The sequence below is a fragment of the Columba livia genome, chromosome 14 (assembly GCF_036013475.1).
Source record: "Columba livia isolate bColLiv1 breed racing homer chromosome 14, bColLiv1.pat.W.v2, whole genome shotgun sequence".
Taxonomy (NCBI): Eukaryota; Metazoa; Chordata; class Aves; order Columbiformes; family Columbidae; genus Columba; species Columba livia.
The window spans coordinates 1869194-1892299 of NC_088615.1; the positions used below are offsets into that span (position 1 = coordinate 1869194).

At 47.5% G+C, this 23106-nt stretch overlaps 2 protein-coding genes across 9 annotated transcripts; both read right to left on the reverse strand.

Moving 5' to 3' along the window:
- Positions 1 to 388: 388 nt before the first annotated feature.
- SLC26A2 (solute carrier family 26 member 2) lies at positions 389 to 10584 on the reverse strand. 6 transcript variants are annotated; one of them, XM_065029481.1, is made up of 4 exons: positions 10343 to 10513; positions 8038 to 8142; positions 4651 to 5304; positions 389 to 2448 (listed from the first exon to the last, which is right to left on the reverse strand). In XM_065029481.1, exons 2-4 carry the CDS (start codon positions 8131 to 8133, stop codon positions 943 to 945), a joined length of 2256 nt encoding a protein of 751 aa, XP_064885553.1. In that variant the 5' UTR covers positions 8134 to 8142; positions 10343 to 10513; the 3' UTR covers positions 389 to 942. The 6 variants fall into 6 exon arrangements, with proteins under 6 accessions (XP_064885553.1, XP_064885547.1, XP_064885551.1 ...); XM_065029475.1 differs by lacking the exon at positions 10343 to 10513 and adding an exon at positions 7385 to 7605; XM_065029479.1 differs by lacking the exon at positions 10343 to 10513 and adding an exon at positions 7165 to 7605.
- Positions 10585 to 11494: 910 nt separating this feature from the next.
- LOC102086931 (E3 ubiquitin/ISG15 ligase TRIM25) lies at positions 11495 to 23104 on the reverse strand. Of its 3 annotated transcripts, none has more exons than XM_065029491.1 (8): positions 21585 to 22455; positions 19166 to 19261; positions 17914 to 18147; positions 17766 to 17788; positions 16500 to 16603; positions 15999 to 16029; positions 15731 to 15762; positions 11495 to 14590 (listed from the first exon to the last, which is right to left on the reverse strand). In XM_065029491.1, exons 1-8 carry the CDS (start codon positions 22194 to 22196, stop codon positions 14493 to 14495), a joined length of 1230 nt encoding a protein of 409 aa, XP_064885563.1. In that variant the 5' UTR covers positions 22197 to 22455; the 3' UTR covers positions 11495 to 14492. The 3 variants fall into 3 exon arrangements, with proteins under 3 accessions (XP_064885563.1, XP_064885562.1, XP_064885564.1); XM_065029490.1 differs by having other exon boundaries at positions 16467 to 16603; positions 21585 to 22433; XM_065029492.1 differs by lacking the exon at positions 19166 to 19261 and having other exon boundaries at positions 16467 to 16603; positions 21585 to 23104.
- Positions 23105 to 23106: the final 2 nt, after the last annotated feature.

Consider the following 23106-nt stretch of genomic DNA (forward strand, 5'->3'; position numbering starts at 1 on the left):
AACACGAGACCCAGAACAATGTAGATTGTCGTACCTGGAAAAAGGAAACGGAGTCACAAGAAATTAACGATGGAATTCAGGGTTTGGAGAGTTATGATGATGTTCCAGAACGTGATGACACGACTATACTTGAATAAACATTGATTTTTTTTTTGTTCAAGAATAAATGTAGATTGTTATTCGTGGGAAAATAAGACACCCCCTGAAAATATGCCCTAACATATCTTTTGGAGCAAAAAAATTAATGTAAGACCCTGTCTTATTTTCAGGGAAACAGGGTAGGAGACAACCATGCCCTCACCGCCCAGCTGCATTGGGCTCTCAGGAGACAAGCCCAAGGCCTCTGGAGGCGGCAGGTGGTTAGAAGCTATTCATTAACACCTTCTCATGCATGCTTGGATTTTATTTATCTATCTGTCTCAAATTCAGGGTCACTACAGGAATCACCAACCAATGACTCCACAGTAAAGACCAAAGCAAACAGTCCTCATCAGTTATTTCTTAGAAAATACAAAGGTGTGGTAACACGGAAAGGCAATGCCAGAACGAGAGACAAGAAATGAGTTGCCCCTCATTATTCAAAATCCTGCCCCATCCATACAGACAGGGGTGCAATAAAGACTTCAATGCTGGTGATCAAAACTCAGAGGGGAACTGAGACATGGAAAGTTCAGGAGAGAAGAGAAATGAGATGAACCACCATATGAAAACTCTTAGATTCACAGATTGGACGTAACCAAGTTAAAAATAATCTTCATTCAGCACCACCTATTGAATCACTATAGCAGGCAGACCAGACTTAAAGCATCAAAACAGACTGCGCAGTAGCCACGTGTTAACAACCCTGCCTCTTTTTCGCTGAGTGCAGGTGTATTGCATGGACATACAGACCCACAGCCATTTTTTCGCCAGACTTTGCTCCAGCTTGCTGCCTTCCCACCACTAGTTCTTGGAAGTGCTGGTCTCATTGTGCCCCTGCGCGCCCAGCGCAAAGTCCACGGCCTGGTGCACGCTGTGGAAGAGCAGGGGGTCCTCCCCCTCTTGGAAGAACTCTCCTCGGATCAGGGAACTCCTCACCGAGGGGTTGCACTGGGCCAGCAGCACCTGGACACCGATGTCCCTGTAGTCCTTGCAGACCTCTTTGAGCGTGCGTATTCCTGCCGTGTCCAGAAACTGTACCGCACAACAGTCGATCACTATTGTGTGGAACCCAAGAGGTTCAGAGACAAAATCCACAGAGATGCTGGTCTGATTGCCACCAGAATCCACCTCTTTATCTCTAAGCATTCTTTTTGCTACTTTCTTCTTTGCTGCCTTCACCCAAACCGGGTTGACCCCGGTTTGCTTGTAGAGGGTGGATTTAAAGCACTCTTTGTTGATGTAGTAGAGGGGCGCTTCGAAACGGAACACCACGATTCCCGGCTTGGTCTGCAAGTTCTTGTAAGCAGACAGGGATTCATATGTCTCGGACTCTGCCACCCAGCCAAGCAGCGGCGCCTCCGGCCTCTGAGTCCGGAAAATGACGCAGAGCATAGAGAAGCAAACGCCAACCAAAAGACCGATCTCGGTGCTGATGAGTGCTGAGGCCGCCATAGTAACCAACCAGATCACGGTGTCCACTCGGCTCAAATGCCACATTTTTGGCAAGTCTTTGAACTTCCGCAGGGCTCCTCTGAGGTTTACAATGGTTATGACAGCAAGGACGCATTTCTGAAGGGAGTAAAATAAAGGTGCAATCACGAGGAGAACTAACAGGATTACCAAACTAGTGACCATGCCAGACATTTGTGTCCTACAGCCTGTGGACTCTTTCACAAGAGTCTTGGCAAGAGCTGCACTTGTTGTGAAGCAATGGAAGAAAGAGGGAATGATGTTGCAGAAGCCAATGGCGTACATTTCCTGGTTGGCCTTCACGGAGTAACCATGCTTCTTGGCAAACATCTCCGAGAGGGAGACGGTGATGGCAAAGCCAATAACAGCTATGGGGACAGCATCCAAAGCCACATTAGGAATCAGGCTCCAGTCTGGAGGGCGGGGTGGCAGAAACCCAGTCGGGATGTGCCCGGCAACACTCGAGCCATAAGTCTCTCTGAGCTTCCCAAAGTGAGATGCCAGAGTAGCTGCCACAATCACGACCAGTTCAACTGGTATTGGAGCCTTGAGCCTGGATTTAAAGTGTTCATTCAGCTCTTTGGTTGGGATAAGTACAAGAAAGCACAAGAAGCTGGTGATGACATCACAGAAGTTGGTCTTGTGTATGTTTTTGAAGATGTTTATCCAGGTGGTTATGAGGGAGCCGATGCCGCTGCTCCGAGGAATGTCTATGCCCAGGAGATACTTGGCTTGCGAGGTCAGGATGGTGAAGGAGGCACCTGTGACAAATCCACTCAGCAATGAGTCGGAGAGGTACACTGAGACAAAGCCCACTTGAAAGAAACCCATGGCCACCTGGGAGGAAGCAACGACACACAACAGGTTAGGATGCAAATCTGACACATGTCACCACTGTGGGGCTATGGAGGGAGGAGGGACTCAAAACAATTGTGCATGGCCCTGGAGGATAAGGAAAACAGTCTCCAGCATCCAGCCGGTCCTGGTGCACCACACATGAACTAACTGCATTTCTAACACAGAGAAGGCTTTTTTGAAGGCCTTCACACCCCAAATCTGCATTTATCATTTGCTCATTGGTTCAGTTTTAACTTCTGGTTACCTCAGCAGGCAAAGAAACCCAGGGGAAAAAGCATTTGAAATGCTGGCTACTTCTGCTATTGCTTTCTCAAGTTCTTACAGCCTCTGAACTTTGCAGGGATCCAAAACATTTTTGGTTTTCTTTGTCTTGCACTTGAACTCACAACCTGCAGTGAAATCACGGCTTACAGCAGACCTGCCGTCCTTCGCACTGCATAAAGTTTGGTGCATCTGATTCAAATACACGAGCTGTCAACTCTTGTGATGCCGGTTACATAAAGAGAGGGAAATTTAAGTGCCTTTTCATCAATTTTTATTAATGCTAGTTGAACGGACAAATCCTCAGTGCTTTCTCATGGGAATCACTAGTTTTATGGATACCTAGCACATAAATGTGCCCTCATCAACCCTCATGCCAACTGGAGCACAGACCTTCTCAAAGCAGTTTGCTAGAAACCTTTAAACTCCCCACGCCAGACAAAAGGGCTGTCTACACTGTTACCTGCAGGCCAGAACTTACAGGTATTAAACTTCAAGTAGCACCTATTTGATAGAGCTTATTAGGTAATTAAGGCAAAACAAAGCAAGCTAGAGTCCTAGCTGGGAACTTCACAAGAACCAGGAAGCATTACTGAAGAGAGGGCAGGTTTGAGACCTGGACTGACTGGACATCGGCTCAGAGCCAAGCTCTACAAAACGCTCCCGCACAGCCTCGGTAATCCAGTTAATTCAGATGAATTTTCTGGCTGTAAAACATTAGCAGCGTTGTCTCACCTAGGTATGCTGTAGGCAACTGGTGCGAGCACGCTTGCATTCTGCCATTTGATTGTAAAGTTTCTGATACAAATAATGCGATTTTGGTTGGAGCTTCCAATTAAAAATAAATATGTATTTGAGGCTGCGAAGACCTATTGGTTAATGGGCAAAGAGACAGCAAGTGGAATAGGCCTAACATTCAGAAGTATTTAGGATTAAGTGATCTGACTCTTTCATATAAAGTTACTTAATTGCACTTGTACTTGCAAAGAACATTAAGCATAATTCATAGCTCCAAAACTACATCCATCCTATGGTGACAAATCACAAAATCCAGCGTATCTCAAGAGCCCCAGAATGTTTCTGAAGTTACTCAACACTAAATTGCGGTGCAAGAAAAAGTCCCAGGTTGTGTCTAAAACCAGCGGTTTAGAGCATCACGGGTACATTTCCTTTCCTGCTCTACAGTTTGATTAACCATCACCCTGCAGGCCACTGCAGGAACAAATTAATGTGACCTCACAAACTGAAATACCACAGCTCTGCGGTAGCGTTAAAACTAAACCCACTCTGGTTAACGCATGACACTCTAAAAACAAAGGTACCTGCTTTAATTTCAGCCAGCAGTCAATTCTAGGAAGTCAGTAGAGACAGAGTGGTAAGATATTGCTGAGCAATATATTTTAACATGGTAATAATTAAAAGTTTTATTTCAAACATTTTATCATCTTAGTAGTATCTTTTTCATATAACAGCATTGTTTTGGCTTTGAATGGGCAAACAGCCAAGTTTCACAAGCACAGCGACAAATAAAAAGAAACCAGATGTACTTTTATTGTCCGGATCACTTCTTGAGAAAAGGCAAGCGACTGAAGTCTGGAGTTAAAAGCTGACACACCACATTTTGGCCCAAGGAAATGGAGGCCAAAGCAGGCTGCACAGGAGCAGCAGGTGGTTATGTGCAAGTCCTTATGGTCCCCAGAGTGGCAACGCAAGCACAAAATGCTACTGAAAACCAGGAAAGGACACAGAGGAGTTTCCTGCACCACAGTAACCAGAGATGTCCAGCCCCCCCCGTGCCCGCTCCCCTGGGATGCGGGCCGAAGACACGTGCAAGCCCAGCAGGCTGTTCACGTGGATCATCACCTCAAGAAGAATTAAAGCTTTTTTCCACAGAATGCCTGCTTGTCCACCTGCTCTTACCTGATAAACTCCAGCTATGAAGGTCATGGTGGCTCCCACTGTAATTGCATAGCAGCTTTTATCACAGAGCAGCTGCTGTGATGTCTGATTCCCAGGGGGAACGGTGGCGTTGACGTACTCGGCTGTGTCCGTGAGGACGCTGGGCACAGCTGGCTCTAGGTCGTAGCCAGCTCTCTGTATTTCACGATCCACCACTTGTCCCACCATGAGGCAAATCACACCGAAGATGCCAACTGAGATGTGGCGGGAGGTTCCAAATATGAAATAAATAATGCCAGCGAAAAAGGATGTATAAAGGCCATAAATAGGCTCCTGTCCAGCCAAAAGAGAATAGGCAATTGACTGTGGGACTAGTAAGACCCCCACAATCACACCAGACATGATGTCTCCCAGTAGGTACTCCCTTAGTTTGTATTTAGGAAGCCACTGCAAGATGGGAAAGAAACTGAAAATATAGTCTTTAGCTTTGGCTGGAGTGCAGCTGCAAGTTTTCTTTGCTTGCTTCACCACCAGAGCCTTCATGCTCCTCTTCTTCTCTTGGGGCTCCAAGAACATTCTGTGATGGAAACTGCATTTAGCATCATCTCCTTCTGGCATTTCAGTCACTGAATGGACATTGTTGAATTCTGCCATTGCTGCCACCTCAAGGACTCCCTAAAAACACAAAGAACCACCATTTGCGTTAAATCATAAAGGAATGTGCTACATGAGGCTCTTTAATAGATTAAATAAAGTCTTTATTAAAACAATGGGCTAAAAGTTCAGCACAGAGAAAGCTATTGCCAAGCCAACTTGTAAAAATCCTTCCCATTATATCCCTGTTAAGCAATGAATCACCTCTCAGAGATGAACCGTCCTAAAACAGCCTGAGTAACTGATCCCAACCGTAGCAAAAGAACCCACACAAGAATAGAAGCAGCTACAGTACTGTACTTTTAGACTGGCTTCTCTTTCCAGATAAAAATACTGAGAAAATTTCTAGAACAGCCTCACGATTAGAAAGCAATTCAAGCCAAGTAACCCAGCTCTTCCACCTCACACCACAGCGTGCTTCTCCCTACAGCGAGCACGCCCCAGCGCGCGGGGTCTATCTGAACACACAGGGCAGATGCTGACAGCTGGCCAACAGAAAATACCAGAGGCGGGCATTCATGTTTAACCCAAAAGGTGTTTACCCAGAGACAGCGAGCGCCTCTTTGGTGGGTGAGCTCCTGCACCCTTCCAGCTCAGCGAACACAGCTCCCTTTGGCACAGACGGCTACCGCGCTCAGAACAGAGACCTCCCTGGCTCCAAACCCGCAAACAGTGGCGTCGGCAGGGATGGATTTTCTGCACAAGATGGACACTGTGTGCCTTCCTATTACCACAACTTAGACAACCTAAGCTCTGTCCCATGCAGACTGAATCGCATTGCCAGGTCTCATGCTCCATGTGAGATGCCTTATTAATTAATACCTACCTCTGGCTCTCCCCACCCGGCAGGTAGCAAAGTGTCGATGCTTTTCTCCAGCTCCGGTTCTGTTCCATATGCCCACACCTCCCACTCTGTATCCAACTTACCTGGACCACACATGAGGTCTGCACACCAGAAAGACGAAAATAGCTCTAAAAAACCTGAGGAGAACGTGCCTTGTTCGGCTGCTGTTCGGAGCACAGGCAGAGGAGCTGCTTAGGGAAAGTCACACTCACAAAAGGATAAATGAAGCTTTAACGCACTGCTGGGTTAGGAGAGACCTAAGTGAAAAATTGTATAGTTTGAACACAAGTCCTGGTATCTCTGTCCTTCTTTTGGTCCTGGTCCTTACAACTGGAGAACCAAGAGTTCTGCATCCAAAGATTAGTCCACCCAGAACTTCAGTACTTATATATTTTTAGGGGTAAATTTTCAAATGTATTTCTTTGTCTTCATTTTTGCTCATTATATAAGTCAATCACTTAGTACACTGGAAGGAAAGAGAACAAAGTTTCTGTTTTGTATACTTGTATGTCTGATTGTTCCAAGCATCTATCCTACAATCCCTTGGCCATGAAAAGTTATTGTATTGCATAGCTAGATACACCTTATAATGACGAACTTCCTTTAGCTAAGGCCTTCCAGTTCAGTATCTTTACTGTGTTTAGATTAATTCCAGGCTCAGAAGAACTGTATGAAGAATTAGGATATTTATAAAGAAACGTGCACTGCAAGAAGTCACACACTCAAGATCACACAGCGATCACGACTGGAGAAGAACCCACCCCTACCCTTCCAGATATCCAACCTCACCCACCCGGACAACACCGCAAAGTCTACTCAGGGTTTATCTATAGCGCTAAAAAAAGAAGGCAAACACTGCACAGTGAGAACGAAGCAAATATAGCATGCAAAAAAGCATGTGTCCACAGTACTCTGCATAGGCACATTCTGTAGTTGTATTTGCTCAAGCAGTTTCACAAGGACAGAGTTACAAATCAAAAAGCTCTTCATCCAAAGCTAGGCAATTCAATGCTGTAAAAGCTGGGGGAAGGACTCACCTTTATGTAAAGCAAATGACTCGACTGAGTTTGTTTTCTGAGATTTTAGCAAATATTTCAGTAATTAAAATCCTTCTGGTTCACCCCTCCCTCATCCAGGAGCTGCAGACAGTTCACTAACCCGGGAGCTTTTCTGTGTGTCCAGAACACCAACACAAAACCCAGACAGTTCAGTTTAGTCCTGCCCAGCGCCATAAATCATCTGCATGGTAAATGATACCTGGATTTTTTTAGTCCTGTGTAGACAATACAGAAATGCTTTAAGTGAAAATCTTTTTGGCTCCCAAGCTCTGAGCATACACTGGGTCTTTGTGTTGACCTGCACCACAGCTTTCCCCACGCAGCGTGAAAAGGGCCTTTGATCACACAGTGCCGGCCTCTCACCACGTCAGGACACCAGGAAATGACACAATTTCCAGCGTCGGTTTCACCGTTTTCTGCCTGAAAGCAACACTCTGTATTACTTTTGTAGCCGTTGAGCCCAAGTTTGCCTAGTAAAACTGGATTTTCTTCTTTGAAAAGAAAACACCCTTTGGTTCAGTATACTCAAGGGCACTCTGTATATCTCACTTGGAAAAGGAGCTACTGTGCTTTTTTTATTTTGAAAGCTGCTATTGACACACAACTAATTTGTATGTCTAGAATTTGCTTTTATCAGCTCCTTTTGGCCTAAGATCTTCAGGGGTGTCTGATTGCCACAAAGCTTTACTTAAGACACAAAGAAAGAAACTATAACCCAGAACTGAGGAAATTTCCAGTATCTCTGTGTTATCAAGTGACTGCCATAAAATAAAAGATATGTGGAGGTGCTGCATTCTTGAGATCTGATGACTTCTACAGACTACTTCTGGATCCCTTCTGGGCCTTTCTCACCGATCCATGGCACGGCAGAGGTGAATCAGCGCCTTCGAGCACCTGTCTGTGGGAAACACCACCTGATGCACAGGGCTGTGCCGGCTCCAGCTCCATTTCTGCCACCTTAACAGTAAGAGAATAATGGATTGTGGAGCTCACTCACCTGCTGGAATAACTTATTACAAGCTTAAACTAAAGACATGAGCATTTAAGAGTAAAAACTAAACAGGCAGTACTCTTTCTATCACACCGATCTCAGTTTTTCAGGTTATTTCTCTGAATTTCACATGCACAAGTCGTCACCGTATGCAATCACCACCCACCCTTGTGTACCCACCTGCTATACACGAGAAGTTGCATGCACTTAAATACTAACGCATAAACACATTATATAAAGAGATATGAACGACTTTTGAAGAGACATAAAGAAGCAGCAGGTGAATCAGAAATTCGAGTTCCACACAAACTGAACCAGGATTGGGCAACTACTTCTGGGTCCTTGCACAGTCTCACTCAGAGTATAGAAGGAAAGCAAATAATGAATAACTAATTCTTCGTCTTTACTCTTGTTGGACAACAGCCTTTTCCACGTAATCTCTTAACAGTTGTGGAGCAACAAGGAAATTCAATACTGCCACGACAACACTGAGATAGGTGCTGGAACACTTCACATAACTCAGAAAAAAGGAGTCAGGTTTTTGACAAATTCCTTAACATCCTCTGCCAAATCATTCAGGCCACAAACACTGATTTCAACAAGAGACTTAAAAATCATATAAACACTGAAATCCATACAGCAACATGCAACACATTTAGGAACAGAGTCACCTTATTCTTGGCACAATAACCACCAGCCATTAACTCAAGCGGGAAAACCTGCAAGGCCAGACAATAAAACATTGCTGGCATGAAATATTCACCCTTTTCCTACTTCAAACATTAAGTTTTCCTGCGTGGCAGCAGCAGCGAAGCTGCAAACTGGGCTCAGGCAGCTCCCACCCTCACCGATAGCCAGCTCGATATCACACTGAGGGTCCTGGGGACAGCAGGGTGACCATGAGCCAGCACTGGGCCCTTGTGGCCAGGAAGCCAATGGGACCTGGGGTGGGTTAGAAGGGGGTGGTCAGTAGGTCAGAGAGGTTGTCCTGCCCCTCTGCTCTGCCCTGGGGATACCACACCTGCAATACTGTGTCCAGTTGTGGCCCCTCAGTTCCAGCAGGACAGGGAACTGCTGCAGAGAGTCCAGCGCAGCCACCAAGATGCTGAAGGGAGTGGAGCATCTCCCGTGTGAGGAAAGGCTGAGGGAGCTGGGGCTCTGGAGCTGGACAAGAGGACACTGAGGGGGGACTCATTCATGTTTACAGATATATAAAGGGTGAGTGTCAGGAGGATGGAGCCAGGCTCTTCTGGGTGACAACCAGTGATAGGACAAGGGGTAATGGGTGCAAACTGGAACACAGGAGGTTCCATTTAAATATGAGAAGAAGCTTGTTCCCGGTGAGGGTGGCAGAGCCTGGCCCAGGCTGCCCAGGGGGGTTGTGGAGTCTCCTTCTCTGCAGACATTCCAACCCGCCTGGACACCTTCCTGTGTAACCTCATCTGGGTGTTCCTGCCCCATGGGGGGATTGCACTGGATAAGCTTTCCAGGTCCCTTCAACCCCTGACACTCCGGGATTCTGTGGAGAGCTGCAGTGAGGCCGGGCGGAGGATCCTGCCCCACGGGCGCTTCCGTGGGCAATGGCTGCCGAACCCCAGCCCCGCTGCCGGCCCTCGGTGCCCGGCCCCGCCGCCGGGAGGGGAGCAGCGGCCGCGGGTGCGTGTGGCCGGGAGAGGGCTGGGCAAGAGACCCGCCCAGCTCCGAACGGAACGCCACGCACAGGGCTTGCACTGGCTTAAGGGAGTGTTTAATTTGTATTTTTTTGTTTTAATAAAATCTCCAAGAACAACACACAGCACAAAGAAATCCACGCACTTTTTATACTCCTGAAACCGCGAGGTTTTTTTGCCGAGAGCGCGTCTATCGCTTCGGAAACCAACCAACATGTAAGTTTCCAGGACAGTAAAAGGGAAGTCGTAACGCTTTCAATACAACATTCAGTTTCATCCTCTCGATCCCACCACCACTTCCTTCACACGCAGACACCCCAACCCCGCCGTTCATTTTCTGTCTTCCGCTATTTTACGAGCCGCTCACAGAGCCGGGGTGCTAGCAGGAGCCGAGCCCACAAGACCGCACCGCCTCCCCGGCCCCCGCAGCCCCGCTCGCCCCTTCCCCCGGCCCCGGGACGCGCCCGTTCGCCCCCGTCCCACAGCGCCCACTCACCGCGGGGCCGCCGGCGGCTCCAGACAGACCTGGGGCGGACAGGAGGGACGGACGGACCGACCGGCTGCAGCGGCTCCCGGCGGCTCGGCAGCGCCGGCCCGGCCCCCTCGCTCCTTCCCGCCCGCCTCCCCGCGAGAGGGCCGGAGCAGCGGGCAGGGGAGGGCCGGGCTGGGCCGCCCAGAGGCCACGGAAGGGCCCGGAGCAAGCGCGGCAAACACCAACCTCTCCACCCTAACGCGCCAATTACTTTCTAATTAATTAATTATTTGCTAATTAATTCCAAGTGTGTTGTGAATTACGAGCGGCCTGAAAAAACCTGGTGCAGAGAGCGACTCACTGATCCTTCTCCTTACCCCTGAAAAAATTCCACCCTGAAGCAAAAAAAACAAACCAGAGGAACTCTAGTGAAGAATCTGTGTTTCTGTTAATTAAGTCACACTCACGCTTTTAAGTTGAAAGATTAATTATGTGTGGCTAACTTGTGATAAAGTGACCTTCAACTTCCCATGGCTGTCATAGGGAAACGGTCCCAATTTTTGAGAGAAAATGGCCTGATGTTGCTTTGGGGCACCACTACTATTCATTAAAAATAATCTTCTAAGATTCCTCAGTGGTGTTTTTTCCAGTGTCCAGATCTGCCAGGGAGCTGCTTCCACCTGGGCAGGACAGAGGATCTTTGACGTTTTGATATTCTCTGAAGTTGAACATTGCTTAATATTTGCATTTTGGGTGGAACCCTGAGCTGGGTTCCTATCGGAGAAGGCGAGACCGGCTTTGGGCTTGCAGAATCCATGCAAATCCTATAAATCCTGCTGTAGAAAGACAGAATACTTCCAACGGTTAATGTTTACCCTCTCCACAAGGGTTTAACTACATGTTGTGGTAACTACAACATGGAAGTTGCAAAGGAAGGGAAAGAAACTCTCTCCCTTTCCCCTCGTTACCCACCATCAAAAGCATCAGCGGCTTTGCCTTCCGAGTCCTCTTAGGGACTTCCATGGGTGTTTTAATTGGGTTTCGTGTGTGTGGTGACTCCAAGACTACCGGAGCGAATCCCTGAGGGGAGTGACATCTATGACAAAACCATCCAAAAGAACCTTTTCTGTAGGGACTCTGCAGAAATCTAACAAGAAACCACAAAACCAAGCAACAGGTGTTAAAGCATTTTCATTGTCGTTCTAGAGGCATTGGCTGTGGAACAACTTGGATCACCAAATACATTATGTCTTCATGGAAGAAGCAGGGACATGGTATCTTCTTGGAGTGCAGATAAAGAACATTATATTTAAAAAATTACTGTTTTTTTCTGAATCACTGCTATTATTAGGTTTTGTTTTTCTTTTTTACTGTACACTGATTTTCTAAAAAGTAGGGGGGGAAAATCCAAGTAAATATTTAAGATAAGTAAACCATTTTACTTCCAACTGCTTTCCCCTTCTCCAGGTATATTAAGTTTTATGGTTAATGTACTTTTCTGCTAAGGGAACCTTTGGCCCTGGAGAAACGTGCTCCTCACGCTCTAGAATCTCCTGCCAAGGAAGGGTGAGCTGGGGGATGCTGACACACAAACGGCGTTTGCCATCCGCCCACCGCGCTCCCTCTGCCCGTCCAACCCGCTGCCTCTGCTTCTCCAGGTTGCGCCGTCATCTTTATGAGCGAATGCCCAGAGGCCAGTTTCTCAGACCACAAAACCATCTTGAAAATCGCTCCGTTTTGTTCCACATACACCCGGGCAGCCCTTGTATGGGCCCCGCACCCTGTCCTAGCTTTTGAAATGCATCTGATTTTATGCATTTGATTATAAATTCAGCCACCTCACGCAATGCTTAGTAAAAGAAAAAAAAAGAGTAATAAAATCAGCTACTTCACTCTCCTCCCCTCTGAAGTTTTCCATCAAGGATGAGAAAAATTCCAAGTAAAAATGACGTGGATGGAGGGGAAAGAAGTGTAATAAATAATGAAAGATGCAAGGAATGGGAGTCTGTAGGTAATCAAAATAAGGTATCGAAAAGAAATAAGCTCTATCCATGTGTTGCTGTCAAGATAGAGTGTTCTGTACAAATATGTGTGCAGAATTGCTACGCTCTCAGTGGATGCCACGGTCAGTGTCTCGTAGAGTCAGAAACTAACAATGCGTTAATACGTGGTGTTGTGGGTTAGAAGGCTTCTGAAAGCCTCCTGTGAACGTGACTGTGAGATGGTCGGCTGCGGAGGAGGTTGCTGGGAGGATCCTCCTCTGAAAAGGTCACAGACATTTCTGCCAGGGGTTCAGAGATTCGGGAGGTGACGGCTGGCCCTGGAGGAAAGCTGAAGTCAGTGCCTCATCCTCCCTGGGGAAAGAAAATGTCATCGTGGCTTCTCCAAGACTGTCAGAAACGGTGTTTAAAAAACGAGAATTGCCTGCAGGCAAGGAGGTGGCTGCATATGGTGCTAGAGTTAGGTCATGGTTGGACTTGATGATCCCGAGGGTCCCTTCCCACTGAAATGATTCTATGATTCCGTACCCAGAAAGGTGCTGGTGGGGACAGGAATTGCTCAGCACCCTGCTGCCAGGTGTCCTTTCGCTCTGCTAGCGATGGGGACAGCAGTGTCGCGGCTCTCCCACGGCAGCCCATGGCTGGAGGCACCGGGAATCCACGTTTGTAACGTGGGTTTCGCCAAGGAAATACTGCACTGGCATTTCGGAACAGGCTACAGAGCTGCTGACGTTTCCTAAGCATAGTCAATGTGGGACGTGCTCTGAGATGGGACGGGGGGAGTGATTTAAAACACCGTGCTGGTGTAAATCTCTGGCTGTCCGTAGTGATTCGCAGCAGTGCGGTAACTCGCTGTCGGCAGCAGCTGCGCTGAAACGCGTTGACGGGTCACGGCCCCTTCACGTGGGGCGAAAGCCATAACTACCCAGCAGCCCAAGAGAGGCCCAGGTAATAAAAGTGCTAAAGGACAAGCTCGTTTCTTTTGCCTCATTTGAGAGCTGCCCGTCATGTCTCACTGGCTTCGAGCAGCAGCGAATATTTGCAAAGTCACCTTGAGCTACTGCTGAGCTCCCAAAATCTGGCCACACACTTTCTGCTATGCTGACAACTGATGTGCGCAGCAGAGCAAGGGCTGTGGATCCATTACAGCTTGGCATTTAAAGCATGAAGGGAGGTGTTACTTTAAATCTGAGATGGATTTTGCTGAGTTTATTGTTTTTAATCCCTGCAATTAGGTATATGTTGATTATCACAAGTGACAGAATAGAGCCGTAGTCACGGAACCTAATGGAGGAAGCACTCGGAACTTTAGCCTTTTTTTCTTAAAAAATGTTTATGTTGGCAACCCTAGTTTGCAGTAGAATATTTTTATCGTTTGGAGGAGAAACACCGAGGTTGTGAACTTACATGTTCAATCTGAAGCACAGCCGGGCACGGAGCAGGCGGCAGCAGCACAGAGCGGCGGTGACCGCCACATCCCTCCGTGGAGTGGCCATGTGCCGTAACAGCCACATCTGGGATGCACAGCATGTGCCTGATGGCCAAAGAACATCTGTACAGATGGAGATGTGGCCAGTGAAGTGTCTTGGACACTGTGGACCGCAGTATTTCACATGGCTCTATGAGTGCTCCGTAGGAGAGGTGTTTAAACGTGGCCTGGAGGCTGACTGAGCTCATTTCACACGAAGATAATTAATTCTTTGCTACAAGGACTACTTGTGTTAAATGTGATAATCCAAATGTGTGGCATGGTCCTGAAGAGCTCTGTGCTGCAGCCACCCACAGTGCCCTCGACGATGAATTCCTGGGGACGGTACAGAATCAGACAGCCTTGCTTATCTCTGTCTATAGCCATTTATTTGGTTATCCAGCCACATAGTGACAACACAGTCACCAGAATTAATAGTGCACAAGTATCATTAGTACCATGAGATTACATACGCCGCAGTTTGGAAGCAAGCCGCAGTTGGAAGTTTTCTTATGCTCATGTTAATTCTCAGAACTTCTTTTGTAAGCTTTCATATGCTACAGAATTGCTTTTAATAGCAGGAATACAGGGGAAGTCCAGAAACTTGGCAGGTCCCCAGTATTAGAGGACATTTTTGTCAATATTTAACTTACTCTTTCCATCTCAGTTCTGACTTCTTTTTTTCATCGTTCCCTTACTCCTGCACCTATGAGAACCAGAAGCTTGATGGACTTGCACCAAATCCGTAGTCCACTGTGCCTGACAGGGGCTGTGCCAGGAATCCAGATGGAAACACTCCACTTGCTGTAATGAGAAAGTAATATTTGATTGCTCTGCTAATGACATTTGACAACCTGTTTCCAAGTAGAGCTTTGCATCGCATCAGAAAAAGTATTTCTCCCCCTTCCCCTGTTTTGAGTAACGGGTTCTGTACAGAACATCGATGTTAATATGTCTGTAGAGGACTGCGTTCGCAAGACAAATAAATGGCCATGTACACTGATTTAAAAACATACCTCTAGATTCAAGGCTTGAATTATGTTAAGTGAAAGCAACTGTATTGTTAAGTTGTGCTGTGTAATTAAAACTTCATTTAATTATCTGCACTGAACGCCTCTTGTGCTCTCCAACCATGAATTAATGAAAAAAGAAAACATTTTTTGCTCTTTTTTTGAATGTGTCTGGTAAAACAAATATGGTTGTATTTAGCGCAAAGCTACATTGTCCTCAACCCCCTCACTGACCAGCTGTTCTCAAACACATCCCTTCCAAAGCAAACTGTTACTGTTAACCTGTCCCTGCAAAACACTTGTCAGAAGAGAATATCTTTTCCCCTCCCAAAATTAAAAAGTGGTGAAGGAAGCAGGGTTTAATTTGCAGTTTATGAGTTAAGAAAAACATGTTTGCAAACTTAACTTTAGTTGCAGTAATTAAAAAAATGTAAAAAAAAAAAAAAAAGTCTTTCTAATAACTTCTAAATAAGTTTTCTTCCAAAAGCTTGTGGGAAAAATGCACCACTCTAGCCGGCAGAAATGTGACCAGTGGCCTAGTGCTGTCTGAAGAGAAACGCTGTTTGCAGATGGAATAACTCCCGCAGCACTTGGATTTGTCTGGGGATCCCCCCAGGCGCTGGGTTTGCTGCAGCTCTGCTGGGTTGGTGGGAACCCTCACGGTGTTTCCTTGGGGCAGGCTCAGACTTGGAGAACTGAAGCAAACCCAGCGCCTCCCTGGGGCTGAAGATCAGTGATGTCTCTGCCGAGTTCCCAGAGAATCTGCCCCCTGCAGATTTTGAGCCCTGTGCCCCCAGGCTGCACTCCTGCTGGTCTGGCCCCTGGCAAGCAGAGGAGATGCACGCAACAAAATGCTCTTCACGTTTTTAGGTATTTTCTCCGCAAGACCCACAGCCAGAGTCCCGAGGAATAACTAGGATCTTGGAACACTTACAGTTTGAAGAGGCACCAGTATGTGAAGCCCCACTATAAAGAAACAATGCTGAGTGTTAGTTCCTCGTAAAACACAAGTCACATCGTATTAATAACAAAGTAAGAGACATGAATAGCTCTGACCCCCTCTTTTGAGATGAAGAACGGGTTTCCAGACTCTGCTTAGCTCTTTGAGACTGAAGCAGAGGAGGACAGGACACACAGTCCTTAAATGAACAACAGTTGGAGCAATTTGCAGGGAACACTTGTACACGAAGAAAAGGACTTACCTGCTGCTCCGTATTTGGTTGGTGAGTTCATCTAAGAAAGATGGAGAAGATTGTTTTACAAAGGTGGCAATACGTTCAAGCCTGGGACTTGGTACTGTGGCCCTGGATCTCATGGTCAGGGATAAACTAGGTGGGGACTGGGGTGGGCAAGTGAAAAGGATGTTTCTCAAAAGCATGACTGAGCACCCAAAGACTCGGGAGGTGGGTGGGAGGAGGAAACCCCATCAGAGAGAGGAGACGCTGGCGTTAGCCGCCTGGGAACAGACCTTTTCCTTGTTATCCCCAGACATGGTCTTTCTGCCCCCTTCACCCTCCCCTCACCAACACCCCCAAGATCCCATCCAAACCCCCATCAGCCCCTCGCGGCCTCGCACACACCCCGTATGAAGGAGCCAGCGTTCGGTGGCCACCAGCGCGGCTCACTGAGCCGCAGGGCTCGCTGTTTGCCGCTGGGGACAGGTCACTCACACTTAATGCTTTGCAGCTGCTTGTCCAGCTTACTCATAAAGTTCTGCATCTGCTGTCGGTACTTGTTGATCCAGGCGTCGTACAGCTGCACCGCCACCACATTCATCACGTTGACGCTGAAATCCTGACTCGCAACCCTAGGGTGCAGGGAGTCATTTCACCAAGGAAAACCATTTGTCGTTAGAAAGTTAACAAACTCCTTCACTAAGCGAGGACTCGACGAAGAGGAGTGTGCTTTGGCAATGTGAAGCCTCAGGTAAACACTCTCTAAAAAGGCTCAGTTGCAATTGTTATCTATTGTTGTTTACTTGGCAATGCCTCTTGCTTACCAAACCTGGATGGGCACTTTCAAATGCTGAAAATCAGCAAGGAGGAGGCATTTTGCTACTACCCTTGTGCAAAGAGTGCTTTGTCCTACTGCCGGCAGGCTGTTGCTGTTCCAGCACAACTGCTGTCATGATCAAAAGAAAATGCCAAACATATTAAATGGTGTCCAGGCTTCTGGAAAATGACTTGGATCCTACAGGCTGGATTTTGACTTGTGGCATGGCTGTGAATAATGGACTGTTCTGCTGCCAGTGTAACCCCAGGTACACAGTGATTCAAAGTTATCCTTACAACCCAAGTTCAAAGTCAGCTTTGATTTGTACAAGTTACAGAGACGACAGGTCGATGTTTGAGCTGCTCCTTCATGCACCTGACAATTTAAGTGCTGCAGCAAATTCTCCTGCAGATCTACAACTTACTATTGCAGTGGTTTTGCACCACTGCATTACTGCTGATGCCCAGACGTCAATTAATAAGTTGTAAGTTATACAGTAAATGTATCAGCTGCAAGAGAAGGGATAATAAATCTGTCTAAGCTATTAAGCTTGTCCACAAGAAGCAGCAAAATCGGGTGGGAAATGAGCCAGCTACCTCTGCAGGCAAAGGCTGTTCACTGGGACTGACCTGCGTGAGGGTCACCAATGCGCACCCAAGAGCGTTGCTGTAAAATGAGCCCCGTGAGCTCCATCTCTAAAAATATTTTTCTGGTAATAAAAGCCAGTGGTTTTCATCAGAATCCGGCAACCGTGTAGCTGCCAAGGAAACTGAATCCTAAAGGGAGCACTGGAACAGCAGGCAGAGGTCTCTCCATTGTTAACTGCGTGATGTGGTGCCCCGGGCTCGGCTGGGATAGGGAGCAGCTTTGCGGTGTAGGGTGCCGGCTCACAGGGGCACGGGCAGTGGGGTTTGATCCCAGTTACGAACACCATATTCTTTCAAAGAAGGAAACAGGTGTTTTCAGGTGGAACATACCTGTCCTTGGCCACTTCAAATTCCTACAAACAGGATTAAAAACAAAAAAAAAAAAGGAAAAAATTGTTAGTGTGATTTCCAGAAAGAGCAGCTGGCTGGCTGAGAAATCAGCCATATTCATGAAGAAAAGCAGAATACCGCTGCTTACTTTGAAGAAGAGGAAAATATCTGGTTCCTCTCTCATCTTCTGCAAAGACAAAAGATGCTTCATAGCCTCATCTCTCCTCTTTTCCATTTTCTTCTTCACTTTGGTAATGTCTGCCAGTTGTTTTTTCTCAATGGCTTGAATGTCACTCAGGATATTCTTCTCTTTCTGAATCACCGCTGTCTTCATCTCTTCAAACAGCTTTTGCAGCTGAGAAGTCACTGTTTTTGTATTGGTCTAAATGAACAGATAAGAAAATGCTGCACTGGCTCAGGAACTCAACACTTCAGCTTAGTGTCTCTTGTTTGTCAATTAGGATTGTATCTATCCTTTGCACTGGCCTCCAAAGGAAATGGACAATAAACCTGTGCTTAGAATATCCGGTTAAACAGAGTTATGAAAATTAATCCCAATATAGTAACAAAATCAGAGAAATACCAGCTGGCAATGTGAGAACTGTATCAGTACACACTGAAAACCCCACTTGTAGACTCAAATTGTTTTTCTTTCATTTAACAGATAAAAAACTTTAAAAATAGGTAATGCTATGTACAATCCGTGGTCCGCCAGTCCTGCAACCTGGTCTGTGCAACCACAATAAATGGGGGAGTCTCGCAGCTGGTTCTTCCCCTGGAGCTGCACTGGGAGGCTGTGGTTTCTGACACCACTGTTTTCGCTACTTTGGACTGTATCCCTATTCATTTGCTTCTAACACAAACCTAACTCTAACCCTAACCTAACCCTGACCATAACCTAAGTTTAACCATAACCATAAACCTCACCCTTACCCTAACCTAAGCCTAACACTAACCCTAACTCTAACCCTAAAACAACCCTAATCCTAACCCTAACCTATGCCTGACCCTGACCATAACCCTGACCCTAACTTAAGTTTAACCATAACCCTAAACCTCACCATAACCCAAGCCTAACCCTAATGCTAGGTCTAACCCTAAAACAACCCGAATCCTAACCCTAACCCTAACTTAAGTTTAACCATAACCCTAAACCTCACTCTAACCCTAACCTAAGCCTAACCCTAACGCTAACTCTAACCCTAAAATAACCCGAATCCTAACCCTAAGCTAACCCTGACCCTTACCATAACCCTGACCCTAACCCTAACTTAAGTTTAACCATAACCCTAAACCTCACCCTAATCCTAACCTAAGCCTAACCCTTAGGTTGCTGTCACTTATTTCTGGGAAATTGTGGAGGAAAGATGCTCTGAATTAGTGATGAACTGGGTACCAACCTTGACCTGATTCTCACTTTTCTGAAGCTCTTTCAGGGCAGTAATTAAAGCATTTTTATCTTCCTGCAGCTGTGTCATGGTGGCCGAGAGTTCGCCCTAGAAGGAAAGACAGGGCTGAAGTTCATAGCAGGGAAGCAGCACAGGAAGCTTTAAACCAGACTATCGGCTTGTGGAGCTGGTGAAATGGCACAGGCACCTTCTACCCGTCCGCTTCCACCAGCGGGCCCTGTGATAAACCACAGTCCCTCGCCTCCTCATACAGACAGGGCATAACAGCAGCACTGACAGGATCTCCAAATCTTTCAAGCTGATGTGTAATTTTTATTTATGTGTAACTTCGTATGTGGTAAGTTAATAAACAACTTACCCTTTGAATAAGTAAATGTCACTTTAAGTAAAAAAATCTCACTTTATCCGTTAAAACTCTGTTCCTGCCAGAATATTCACATGCGCCTAATGTGATCCAAATCCTTACATTTTCACATCTGTCAGCAACTGTGGGATCTGGGATTAGGTAAGAAGCAGCCATTGTTTCTGAAGGTCGGTGAAACAGCGGTACTTACTCACCGAGCTGTTTATTTTGATAGATACCTTGCTCATTAAGTGCTGTTACACTGCACAATAGCACATTTCAGAGGGGACATTAAACCTTAGACATTAGACAGTCTCTGCAAGGTTCTGGTTGCTCCTGGCTGCTTCCAGCAGCGTTTTCACACCTTGCACACCCCTGAACGGCCACAGCTGCCAGATTCCCATTTCTTTAATAAAAACTAAGCCAGAAAACTTACGTTTTCCACAGCTGAAAAGTTTTAATTTTTGAAAAATTAAAAACGAATAATCAGATTTGGCTGAGGTTCTTTGCATCAAACCCTTTTTATCATTCCTCCTAAATAGCTGCATTTCTGATTTCCTTGGCTATCCTGGGGAGTTAAAAACGACCCAAACCACAAGAGGAATACACAGCTGCGATCTCAGCTTACCCATGGAGACGGCTGCTCCACAGACAGGGCAGCGTTGCTGCTTTTCCAGCTCCGGGGATGACAGAAATGGCTGCTGTCCTACACAGCTCACTTCTCTTTGGCATCCCTGAATTTGTTCTATGTAACTCGAGGGAGGAAGTTAGTTTGCCATACATATAACTGCAAAGGATGCTGATTCCCGAGGAGGTTGTGACCTGTCCCGAGGCCCAGGGTGAGCCAGGTGTTTCCTACCGGTGCACCGGGGTGTTTTGCTTGGGCTCTAAACTGACCCCAGAAATTCCAAACGCAAGGCAGTGAGTGAGCATAGCAAATGCATTTTATCCTCTCCGTCTCCGCTGATTCTGGAGCATTTCAGGGACAGCAGGGGATTTAAAGGCCCCACACCTCTGTGCCTGCTGGGATGCTGGCTCAGCAAAATTTAGGGCCGAGTGCAAAGGGAGCCAGAGGGAACGGTCCCAAGTGGGGAAACCTGTTTCCCGACCCAAAGCTGAGCAGCGGTGGGGGACCCGGGGCTCTGTGGAGTCTAAGGAACATTTAAGAACTGTTGGTTTTACATAACTGAGGACCTGGCACCTGACCCCAGCAGGGGGGAAGGACCGAGAGACATCGGACTATGAATTCTTAATGTAATACACAGTCTCTTCCCGGAATATGTACTGACACCTGTATACATACTGATAACTGTATTGATAAGTTAATTTCGGGGGAAGTGTAGCCAAAGTACCAGGAATCCATATCTTAAATAGATTGATAGGGGAAGGGTATCGTGCACGTCAGGATAGTCTGTAAACACTGCAGTACCCAACCAATGGGGAACAGGAGAGGGATATTGCGTCCAGGATTTTGGGGAGATATAAGCAGGGACTTTTTGCCATATTAGGTGTGCCTGCCTTTAGGTAGAACACCCGGTCTTGCAAAATCGTTATTAAAATATGCTTTGCCAAGAGATCCTGCCTGGGCCTATTATATTCGCAAAATAATTGTTTCCTACAGGAGGACGAGGCTTCTTTACCCCTGCGGGAATATTTATTAATCCCAGCCAGGAATACACTTGTCAGCAGCAGTTTGCAGTGGCCCGGGGCTGCGCGGGACGGGCACGTCCTTGGTGGCGTGGGGCAGGGGGGCCCTGCAGCTCAGCACACGCTGCGGGGTCTACCCGCCCTCATCTCGGTCAGCCCCAAACACCCTTCTCTGCTCTTCTCCCTCTGCTTAGCCTGCCTGGCTGATTTCACAATACAAAGGGGCAAATGAAAAGCAAATTCCAGCACAAAGCTCCAGTCCCCGCTGGGGCGGACATGAAACCCCCGGGGCTGCTGCCCGCCTGCCCTCACCCCCCAGCCCCATTCCTCCCAAAAGCCGCACCACCCCTCCTGCAGCCTCCTCCGGGTCAGGAGCTTGGAGCAAACCCTGCAAGGGCTGTGGGGAGAGGAGCCCCTTACCAGCTCTTTGTTGTGTGCCTCCTTCAGGGTGACAATGCTGTGGCCCTTGTGGCGTCCCACGATGGAGCAGAGCACGCAGATGAGCAGCCCCTCGTCCTGGCAGAAGCATTCCAGCAGCTTGCCGTGCTCCGGGCACCTCCTCTCGGCTGCCCCGCCGCCTGCGCCCACCTCCACCAGGACGTGGTCCTGATGGGAAGCCTTGGCGTTGTGTTTATTCAGATGGGCCTGGCACAAAGACACATCGCAGCTCAGGCAGGTTTTCACCACCGGCTGGGACTGATCCAGGCAGTAGTCACAAGGAACCGTGTCCTTCTTCCCCTCTGCAGAGCCCTCATTCTGTTGGCCTTCGGAAGCGGTGGGCAGAAATATCTTCATAATGTTGCACAGCTGGAAATTCTTCTGCAGCTCCAGGGTGGGATCCAGCTGGGCCTTGCACATGGGGCAGGAGTAAGGGGCCTCGAATTGCTGCTGGGCACTAAGTGTCTTCTGGATGCATTCCTTGCAGAAGCTGTGACCGCATTTCAGCAACACTGGGTTCTTGTACAGCGACAGGCAGATGGGACAGCTGAATTCAGCCTCCAGGCTGGCAACCCCTCCGAATTCATTTGCCATGGCTGCAAAAATGGCGTCTTAAGCAGTCAGCGAGAAACGAAACCGAAAAGACACCCTTGGTGTTGTGCCTGGGTTGTAAACCCAGCCCAAAGGCTGCAAGTCCTTCCTCTCTGCCCCGTGACACGTCGACACGCTCCCTGTCCCGGGCTCCGCCCACAAACAGCTCTTGAGGGCTGCAGTGCCACTGTGGGCATCTGCCCCCAGCCTCCGGCATGGCCCCTGCGAGCCCCTCCCAGGAGAATCCTCCGTCCCACGCCAGGGGCTGCGAATGAAAGATAAACCCTGGGTGAGAAGAGCATGGACCTGGCAAGGGTAAGCCAGGAGTTCTGCTGCTTTGTCTGGTTCTTCTCCACAACAATTACAGGTAAAATAGGGAGAACCCAGGAAAAAGTTCTACTGGGGCTTGTGGAGGCTGGTGTCCCACCTGCAGCCAGCTGACAGGGAAGCTGGGGCCAGGAAAGGCTCTTGGAAAGCCACGCTAGGACAGGTCCATCCCTGCACCATGTCATGAGCCATGCTTACCTCACTTTGCCCACATAGCACCCAAGACCAGGCAGAGCAGTGGCCGCTGCGGATATGCTTGGGAGTCCCATCTCTACCTGTGTGGTTTTCCATATAATTTTGGTGAATAAAAATACAGAAGACAAGACACAGCCAGTTCTAAGACTGAACAAAGATTTCTTTTAGCATATGCAAAACTGCAGTGTCCCCCAAGGTCCTTCACTGTCCCTGCCGGGATGAAGAACTCCTCCCTGGATTTCTTCATGCAATTGTCAGGCATTGGAACAAGTTGCCCAGTGGTGGAGTCACCATCCCTGGAGGGGTTTAGAAGATGCACAGATGAGGTTCTTAGGGACATGGTTTAGTGACAGTGTTAGGTTAACCGCCAGACTCAATGATCCCGAGGGTC

Coding starts and splice junctions, on each gene's coding strand:
- LOC102086931 (XM_065029490.1), bottom strand. CDS start 22,196: ATGGCAAATGAATTCGGAGGGGTTGCCAGCCTGGAGGCTGAATTCAGC. Junction 18,148..19,165: donor AAAGTGAGAATCAGGTCAAG/GTTGGTACCCAG, acceptor CTGTTCATTTAG/ACCAATACAAAAACAGTGAC. Junction 14,591..15,730: donor TACTGGTGCCTCTTCAAACT/GTAAGTGTTCCA, acceptor TTCTCATTACAG/CAAGTGGAGTGTTTCCATCT.
- SLC26A2 (XM_065029481.1), bottom strand. CDS start 8,133: ATGGAGCTGGAGCCGGCACAGCCCTGTGCATCAGGTGGTGTTTCCCAC. Junction 5,305..8,037: donor CTCTGCCGTGCCATGGATCG/GTGAGAAAGGCC, acceptor TTGTGTTTTTAG/GGAGTCCTTGAGGTGGCAGC. Junction 2,449..4,650: donor TCATAGCTGGAGTTTATCAG/GTAAGAGCAGGT, acceptor GCTTCCTCCCAG/GTGGCCATGGGTTTCTTTCA.